Below are 10214 nucleotides of genomic sequence, written 5' to 3' on the forward strand. Positions count from 1 at the left end.
AAGGAGTATATATATATTTTGATAGAATATTTCTTAATAACGAATTGATGATGTCGCTTGGGCGAAACATATGTTCCTTTATATAAACCGACTGTTTCCGTTTTAACCAAGGATTGATTTTATCGTCTATTGGTGTTGCTGTTTTAACCTACAAGGAAAACGGTGCCACAGTTCAGCAGCCACGAGGGTATAGAGGTTTCAGACAGGACTCGGAAAACTAAGAAAGCCTTTGTGCGTTTTTGGTTACTGGGTACAGTTTGCATTGCACCAGCGCAGAAATACCACGGCTTCACGCGGTCGGTTGGTACGTAAAGCATTTGCCAGAGGAACATCGTTGTACAATTGAGCAGAAGAAATGCCGGCGGCGATTGCAATAAGGAACTCTTTCTTATTAATAGAGATTCTTGTGCTTTGGCTAGATTTTCGGCGGCTTTAAGTAAGTTCAAATCTTATGAAAGAAGAACAACGACAATTAATGAGTGCATCTCGCGTTAAGTCGTCTTTGTATTAGACGGTAGTAACAGAAGTAATGGTGCATTCTTTGACGAAAGTTTTTAATTCGCGTAGATTTTCAGATCTGGGAATATAACCTGTAAAGTAGATAAAATACCCAATTTACAATAATCTTTGTGTGATTTAGCATCTCTATATATTATTGAGGAACGAAAATATTTTGAATTGTTAAGAGAGGAATTCGTCGAAAAGGGTTGGGAACTACTGGTGTAGATTTTCAGATATAGACTCATCGGAATTTTGTGTGCGACTCACAAGTTGATATCTATAGCAAATACGTTGTTTTTTTCGTGTATTCGTGCGTCGACGATATCTTGAAAAGAACCGCCATCTTCTATTTGAAGAAACGCATCAGACAAACGACACTTTATATAATCATTCGTACAGAAAATATTCCTTCTTCGCAAAACGTATTGGAATTTATGCCTCCAATTTTAAATATGCAAAGGTCACCTTGAATTTTTAAGGGCAAACTACTGCTGCTGTTTGATAAAAGCAGAAAATAATGAGTAAGTTTAAAGTGACTGAAGTTCGTCCCAGTGGAGGCAAAAACATCGCTGAGGTTTTCTGGGAAGATGGTCACGTGAGCAGGTACGTAACAATGCTGCAACACGTCATACGATAACAGAATATTATAAAACCTCAAACCAACCATAATAGCCCTAACCGTCATTACTTTTTTTTCACGGGGTTCGAACCCAGGACGCTCCCGGGGACGAATCCCGATCAGGTTTTTTATGTCTGTGCTACATGGGTCAGGCGCGCCAGACCATTCGGCCAAGGCATTTATAATGTTTGCATGCGCTACCTACCGGAATTTAGCAAATCTGTCTAGTGTAACCGAAATTAGTTAGGTGATCCCGAATTTGGCCTAGGATTTTTTGGGAAAGGCGAGATGGTTATCTTTTACTAAATAAAATAAGCTTACCCAACCCTAACCACAATTATAGCGGGATCACCGCCCCTAACTTGATAAATACCAGGTCACCCTGCTCTAACGGTTTACCGCTAAAGCCAAAGTTGAGATGGTCACACCGAACAGGGCCTCAACTAAAACAAGTTTAATAAAATACACAAAGGCGATAACATCAGCTTACGATCAAGCGCCTTTCAACGTTCCAATACAATACGACACAATACCAAATCACAACGCTACCACGTTTTTCCACCGCACCCGCAACACGAGGCCCAAGCGAAAACTGCCCCAAAACGAAAACGAAACATGGCAGTCACAGAGTCACGTGGTCGGAGCACCCAATTACACTGCACAAGCGCGACACGTCGACGTCTAATCATTGGTGCGAGACAGCAATTCATTAAGGAAGCGAATGGAGCGGTACATGAGAACATGCAAATACAAAAATGAAATGCAAATGCAAACAAATACCAAGTTAAATAAAAATGTATGTGGTAAATATTAACAAAAGTGTGTGGTAAATATTAACAACGTGTAAACAACTATTACCATTGACAAAACAAGTTACATATAAACAAAGAGTGTGGACAATCATGAGAAATACAACTGTGAAAATAAAGCAACGAACCTTTGAAACCTTAACTATTAAAAGTGCATAAATAGGATAAAGAAATATCTCTACCCAAATAACGACAGTGCAGAACGCTGTGCTGTTGTTAATAGAGCAACGAAAAATATTAAGCGGAAATTATTTTGTGAGCTGCGTGACATTTACAAATCGTTGTTGTTTTTGGAACTGTGATAATGATGGCTGTCTGGTACAAAGTGAAAGAGCGTTTTACACACATTGCGAATTGCCAGAATTGGTAGTTCTAATTTTATTTAAAACACAAAAATACACTGGAGAGTTGTGTGTAGCGCAGCCGTTTCAATTTTTTTTGTCATTAACTTGAGATATTTTTAACATTTTTTTGCTATGAAGCCTTAATTAAGAACATACAAGTTGTTTGAGCTTGCTTTTTTATACTAGCATAACCTGCAATGTAAGAGTATCTCTATTCATAGGCAATATGTTTTTTGATGAAAGGGTCAAAACTTAGTCTATGTTTAGCGACAAAAGGTGAAGCAGAATAAACTGTATGTGTCACCATGCAAATTGTTAATACAACCAGATCTTAATTAGAATTAGCCCTGCATCCTCACAGTTTTGGACCACCCTCAGCTAATCTTTGGAAAAAGTTGCATAAATTTCTTTTCTACAAAACGTACGTCTTTTTTTTACCTTCAACCCCATATGAAGGCCACCTTGCATTGTTAAGGGCAAACTACTGCTACTGTGTGATAAAAGCAAAAATTAATGAGTAAGTTTAAAGTGACTGAAGTTCGTCCCAGTAGATGCAAAAACATCGCTGAGGTTTTCTGGGAGGATGGTCACGTGAGCAGGTGCGTAAAAATGCTGTAACACGTCATACAAAGCCTGTCGAATTTTTCTTTGGAATGAGATATTGTTACTTTGACTCATGACCTCCAGCCAGAAAATGTTGATTTTCTTTTATTTCTTGATGACACAAAAATTGCTCAAAAAAATACTTCCAATAGCTTGTAAACTTCTTTGAAAACTTACCAAAGTAAAACTGGCGCACAAGTTGGCACAACGCAGTGTAAGTGTTCAAAACTTGTTTCGAAGTTTGTAAACAGTAATGTTAATGAAGAACAATATATGGTGTCAACATTTTACAATCGTATTGTTTTCTATCCAACGTCAGATGCTTCAGAGCACTCCATACGCCTCCAAAGTTGACGAAACCTATAACTCTTGTTTCTGTATAAGTTGACGCGAAATCACATTTCTGACTTTTCACAATCTCGTATTTCTTGGTAACAAAGATTTGGCGATTTCAAAATAAGCAATTTAGGTCAAAACGGCAACAAATTCTTACCCAAGACAAGCAAATACCTCGCAGATAAAACGGTTCCTGTTGCAATTGCCATACAGAAATAAACAGAAACCGACATGACTCAATATTCAGTTTTTGGAAATCGTAGCCAATTTTCTTACAGGTCTATTTCGGTTTTCTTATTTTGTCACCGTACCTCTTCATTGTTTTCATTCTTTTTCGTTGTGGTACCTTAATTATTATTGTATTGTGGCACCAGAGACTACTCTCTGGTGGCACCTTCACCGTTTTTTCCTAAATGGTAATTGTTAAGCGTTGATTGCGCCGGAATGTGCCTTCCTGTTCAACATGCCTCTACGGGGGCTGTAGAAATGTGGTGGTGTTGGTATGAGTTGCCCGTTGAACGTTGTACGTTGCTTGATTTTTATGCTGTTTCAAATCCAAGTAATCGCCCATGAATTAAACCAGTGCGCGATATCTTTGGCTTCAGTGGTGTGTCGTTGTTGCGAGTTGGTACTCGGGTTTAATGGCAAGGATGATATCGCCACCCAAAGCCTCTAGTCCGGGGCTGTCGAAATAGTTCCGTAACAGCATAGTTTAACACAGGGTTGTTATATGGTTCAAGCTTTTTCAGTCGTATTCAGGCTGCATTCAGAAATACCTTCAATCTTGTAGTTGCAAGACGGACGTGTATATAAACTGCATGCGTACAATATGGCCCACTGGCAGAGAGGGGATAGTTGATATAAGAACTGATAATGTTGTAAGGGCGATATATATATATATATATACATATATATATACATTATGAATATAATGTAACTTTTTGGCCTTTAACGCAGTACCGGACCCTTGAGCTTATTTTCAAGTGCAGCAACACAAACATTTCATGTATTTCAGCTTCCACACAATCTGGTTGCGTTGCAACTGCCGATGCAGCGTTTGTTGCCGAACAATCGTCGGTCAGGCGTTGGGGGAACGAAGCAAGTTGCCATGCCAACTGCTCGTAAGTGAAGCTACGATCCACGACGAGGGAGGTAAGTTTACTGAACGTGCGCAACACAACGATGTGATTGTGTCCCAAAACTAAATCGAAACTGACATCGAATTTGACGCAAACTCAATCTGTGCGTTTAACATTTAGGGATATTTATGATATATTTATGATATATTCGATACTATACCTTACCGCTACATCGTTCCAACAATTATTCGTCGGCGCTCGGCTCAATTGTAAGTCGGGTCGAGTTAGGGCTAAAGTTTCAAGTAAACAGGCTTGATTCTGGCCTGACTTCAGACTAGGCATCATTTTTGCCACATCAGTTACACCTGTTTATATCCATTCAATATTTTACGTGACTCAAGTGTATATAATCGGGTGTAACTGATGTGGCCCTTCATATCACTGATGATGGCATGAGCATTTGCCGAAACGTTTAAACAGTAAAGCATGTCGCTTTTTACGTCTATTTGGGCCGTTATTTTCATCATTAAGTGTTCGAACGGCTAATTGTTTTTCAATGACTAAACATCAGTAAGTAACAAATAATTTTATTCCAGCCAAGATTAACTTCAAATTTGCTCCTGAGACTGACCACGTGACCGTGATGACTTCTGATTGGCTGAGAAGCGCGTGCTATTGTGACGCGTGCATCAGTGGAATGTTGGATGAGAGAGAGATGAAGTTTCATCTGCCGAGCGAAAGTCAACTTCCCGTTGCCGAATACGAACAACTCGACACCGACAAAGGAATGTTCGAGTATGCATTATGACGTCACTTATATGACAAAACAATGAAACGATTATTATTTACACTAATGTTTAACTGTTTGTGTTGTTGTGCGTTTACAGACTTATTGGAACGGTTTTCGACCGCGGGTTTGTCGTTGTGGAAAATGTTCCTAGAGAGGACGGATCTGTTGTAAAGGTACGCTACAGCCCCTTATAAAGTACCCTATGCAATGGTTGGATTTAATTATTTTGTCAGCCGGTTCTATCACAAAAGTCGTATTTTTCAGCCGGTTCTATCACAAAAGGGTCTGTTACAAAAAGTCCACTGACAGTAACCAGTAATGCTAACCGGTTCGCTGATGTCATACAATTTCGCGAGACGGTTCTATAGAACCGGTGCGAACCGGCTGAATCCCACCACCGACCCAATGTACAACGCAATCGTATCAACAATAATTGTTCAAATGATGGTTTATCGACTTTTTGGTGATTTTGGTTTTGATAAAGCTGCTTTATACGCCTGTTTTGTAGCGATATCAATTTCTTGCTTCCAACGAAATAAATAGCCCAGTTATCTCTTTTATTGAAAGTAACATATTGAAAACTGGGAATTATGTTGCATCCAATATTTGTTTGTTTTTTCAGACTGGAAAAAGGATGGCGCCTCTTATTGGAGGAGTTTGTGGAGAGGTTAGTTTTCTGTTCTGTTTCAATTATTTCAACAGAAAACTTGTATATTGTTCTCATACACATTTTATTCTTCATCATTTCAGAAGTTTGACGTGGTTGACGTGCAAAGCACAGAGCATGCCGCCTATACTTCATCAGGCCTCCCTTTCCACGCAGACCAGTGCATATACGAGGCTCCTGAAGGCATTCTGCTCCTACACGCTCTCAGGTGAGCAAAGTTTCTTTGAATCAAAATCGGGCTTAAAGCAATTGCTTAATATTCTCGTTTTATTTGCCTCAAAAAAATTAAATCTGGTAGAAAAGAGAAATATTGTGGAAAATGTAGACACAGACTAATGTAGCATGATCAAACTTGTACATAGCGAAATACACTCTATTGCAACGTTTTAAGAAGAGCTGTAGTCATAAGTGCTATCACCTTGCAGTGGTAATAAACACAACGGTTGTTAAAAACTAAATACTTCCCTTACACAAGCTGTCAAATTCAGTTTATCTGCAATTAAAAACCATAAACTTAAAAGTGATATTTGGCTTACATAAAATCATCGAGCCAATAAATGATAAGCTGTAGACATGCACACTGTTTTGACCTGTAATGTCTCATCAGTGCAGCTGGTGTCGGTCGCATGAGCTGATGCCATCTTATGGCACTCCAGTTTGTTGGGAACCTGCTCAAAGCCACAACTGGGCATCCGACAGAACTACTGTATTCAGCTTATCCAATTTGTTTTACATTTTCCAACGCCACGGTTCATTAGGTTTGATGACGTAGTTGAAGGTGGCAACTCGCTATTGGTCGATATGTTCCACGTGATCGACATTCTGCGAAAACAGTCGCCCGACGATTTCCGGGTTTTGTCACGTGTTCCCGTTACTTTCTCCACTATCGATTACAATGCACAGCTCCCGGGCCACGTGATCACCAGGAAACCAATCATATCGCTCGATTACGACGACAAGGTGGGTGTGGCGGAGGTGTGGGCAATGTCTTGTTGCAGAGATGAAAGTGGGCCCTGTATTTTATTTCGAACCCTGATTTTTGATTTAAAGTCTGAATTACAGAAAATAGTTGACTTTTCTGAATAAACAAATGTGGCCTACACAAAAAACTTTGTAAGTTGTTCATTAATAGTAGTCCAAACGATTTGCGAGTTACTTTTTAAATACATATTGACGTAATAACTGATTTAATAACACACACGCACGCACGCACGCACGCACGCACGCACGCACGCACGCACGCACGCACGCACGCACGCAAATCGGTCTGTTTTGTGACTAGGTTCAAATCAGCTGTCACAAGCAAGCCACAGTAACGAACAAAAATGTTGGGACGCAAAGTCAATACCATTTTGACACAATAAGTAAATTTGCAAGCGACGTTTTGAAGATTGTCGACCCCTGCTTGCAAATGTACGTCTGTGCGCAACAAACCAATGTGTACAGCCCTCATGCGCACAAGTGCAAAATATCAAAACTGCTTTAAAATATTGAAGAAAAGTCCAAGGATTTTTGATGTTTCTTTCAGGTTGTGGGATTCAATTGGAGCCCTGGCACAGAAGATGCTTTACGAGTCCATGAAGACGATGTCGAACCCTTCTACAAAGCTTACATGAGATTAGAAAAGCTCATAAACGACCCTAAGAATCAAGTTAGTTTATGCATCTGTTGCTGTATAAACATTAATCTTGAACTGCGATAATCATAAGTTTTATCTGCAAACTTTGTTAAAAATGAAAGTTTGTAGGTGGTTTTGTGAATGAATGAATTAATGTCAACAATTAAAAGATTGCTCTTGTGATAAGTTATTATGTCGTTCTCTCTGCCGCTAACACTAACTTCTGTGCACAAAGCGCCACTTTCCTCCCCAGCACCAAGTAGAGAGTCAGTTTCCTCTTGAAATCAATGGTGGGATTCAATTGTTTTGTCAGCCGGTTCTGTGACAAAAGTCATATTTTTCAGCCGGTTCTGTTACAAAAAGTCCATTGACAGTAACCAGTAATGCTAACCGGTTCGCTGATCTCATAAAATTTGGCAAAAAAACACATAAAAATGAATAAAACCAAATCACCTTTTCGCTTCGTTAGATTTGTTTACGCCTTGCATTTCGAGGTGTCTTTTCAAATCTCCAAATTCTGTTCTTCAGTTTAAATTTCGTCTGAGATCGGGCGACATGTTGTGTATAAACAACCGTCGAATGGTTCATTCAAGAGAGGGTTTCAAGAGGAACGGTGGTGTCAGACACATGCAGGTGGGGCTAGAGAGCGAACACTTTTAACGAATGCATCAAAAAATCTAGGAAGTGCAAACTGTTTCAACCCATAAGTGTATTTTACTTTTTGTTACAAAATGTTGTGTGATGAAAAGCCAGTAAAAAATGTCAATTTGTTAATCCGGTTAATTGCAACAAACAACTTGGTTAATTGAATTGCTATTAACCGGATTCCACTGCATTCGTTACGTTCAACCTTGCATACAATTATTTGATTATGACACACAGTGAAAAAACTTTATTTTTCAGGTTTGTTACATAAATATTGAGGACCTGCGCAGCAAGTATATGGTTCTCGGTAGAAAACTAAATCGACCAGTGGTGGCGCCAAAGATCGGAAACTGCAGCAGTATTTAAACTTCAACTGGGGAGCCAAAATTTTATGTTCTTTGACCTAACTTTTGGATTTTTTGACAAATTTAACTAGTTTGTTTCACAATGCAATTGTGTGTAATCTTGCCATATGTGCTATTTGAATCAAACAGAATCTGACGATGCGAAAGAAATATTTTTGTTTCGTAAATGAACGATTTAACTTATGCTGACACTATACGCCGCTCTTGTTGTGTAATTTGTATATCTGTTGCACTATGTTGTATTTTAACTAAAATTATAAAATAGCTCAAGGTTTGAGAGTGTGTTTAACTTGCCAACGTGTTTAGGTAACAAAGAAACAGTGGTGGGATTCAAATTTTTTGTCAGCCGGTTTTGTCACAAAGTCATATTTTTCAGCCGGTTCTGTTACATAAAGTCCACCAGTAGTGCTAACCGGTTCGCTGATCTCATAAAATTTCGTGAAGCGGTTCTATAGAACCGGTGCGAACCGGCTGAATCCCACCACTGAATAGAATTCATTTAAATGTTACACAAGGTTCAACCATGCTATGAATAAACATCAATTGGTGTATTGCGATGGAAACAAGTTTGACAAACGCAACATTTACAGTAAAAGGTTAAAAAATGAACTGAAGTAATGAAAGAAATTTAATACATGGAATAGAAAAACAAACAAAAGGAAAATCAATGTTATTGTGTTCTAGTAAATTTCATTTCTGTACCCAGTGATTCGGCTAAATTGTGTTACAACAACAGAATGGTTGTGTTGCAATATGATCTAAGATCTGTGGGCTTTAAGGTTTCCATCGGTTTCATTGCTCACTGACGAACATGCCTACGTTACATCTAGGTTTACCAGCCAAACAACGAATCTTTGTTGGCAGCAAAAACTTATGGTCAAAAGCACAAAATGAGAAACCTGGGATTTAACTTGTTGGGTTTCGACCAAAGGCTGAAGAATATTACAGGGGTTGGTGTATTTTTTAAAAAGACACAGTGACCGGAGGGATAAAAATGGTAAAACGTCCCGCTGTTGTCATTCAGTAACGAAAAAGTTTCAATTAGATACAGAATCCGGTTAATTGCAAGAAATAGTTTGGCATATAAATATTTGTTAAAAATTAATCTATTTTCAGGCTTGTTACCTAAATATTGAGGATCTTCGCAGCAAGTATATGGTTCTCGGTAGAAAACTAAATCGACCAGTGGTGGCGCCAAAGATTGGAAACTGCAGCAGTATTTAAATTTCAACTGGGGAGCAGAAATTTATATTCTTTAACCTCAAATTTTAGATTACAAATTTTCACCATATGTTTCTTCTTGAATTGTGCTGTTTGTGACGCTTCAATAATACACTATGACCTCACAATGCAATTGTGTCTGCTCTGTGTTATATATTCTATTGTTGCACTGATGGTGTATTGCAAATTAAAATCATCACATCTTTTAAGTTTTTTTTATTGTGGTTACCTTGCCCACGTGTTTAGGTAACATAGAAGTCATCTAAACGTTACACGATGTTCAACCATATTATGATTAAACAACAGTGGGTGTATTGCGATGAAAATAAGTTTGACAAATGAAACATGTGCAGTAGAGTTAAAAAATGAACTGATTCAGGGGATTGTCAGTTTCATTCACAATCTTATCTTCGACCAAAGACATCTCATCTTCCGGTGAACTGAACTCACGGAAGCCATCGAGGTTCCAGACAGGACTCCGCGAGGTAAACTATAAGAAAGCGTTCGTGCGGCGTTCGGTTAGTGGCGTTGCACAGTATGTATTGCACCATAGCAGAAATAACACGGCTTCGCCCGCGGTCTCATTTGCCAGAGAAATAGCGTTGTACAATCAGCAG

General features: G+C 38.8%; 1 protein-coding gene across 3 annotated transcripts; it reads left to right on the top strand.

The window, feature by feature from the left end:
• The first annotated feature begins 2786 nt into the window (after nt 1–2786).
• On the top strand, nt 2787–9606 carry LOC145238713 (gamma-butyrobetaine dioxygenase-like). 3 transcript variants are annotated; one of them, XM_080101959.1, is made up of 10 exons: nt 2787–2872; nt 4228–4364; nt 4888–5086; nt 5179–5254; nt 5704–5748; nt 5832–5956; nt 6507–6708; nt 7277–7399; nt 7895–7999; nt 9493–9606. In XM_080101959.1, exons 1-10 carry the CDS (start codon nt 2787–2789, stop codon nt 9598–9600), a joined length of 1206 nt encoding a protein of 401 aa, XP_079958085.1. In that variant the 3' UTR covers nt 9601–9606. The 3 variants fall into 3 exon arrangements, with proteins under 3 accessions (XP_079958085.1, XP_079958083.1, XP_079958084.1); XM_080101957.1 differs by lacking the exon at nt 9493–9606 and adding an exon at nt 8270–8627; XM_080101958.1 differs by lacking the exons at nt 2787–2872; nt 9493–9606 and adding exons at nt 4025–4090; nt 8270–8629.
• The last annotated feature ends 608 nt before the right edge of the window (nt 9607–10214 follow it).

The sequence above is a fragment of the Phallusia mammillata genome, chromosome 7, assembly GCF_965637545.1.
Source record: "Phallusia mammillata chromosome 7, kaPhaMamm4.hap1.1, whole genome shotgun sequence".
NCBI lineage: Eukaryota > Metazoa > Chordata > Ascidiacea > Phlebobranchia > Ascidiidae > Phallusia > Phallusia mammillata.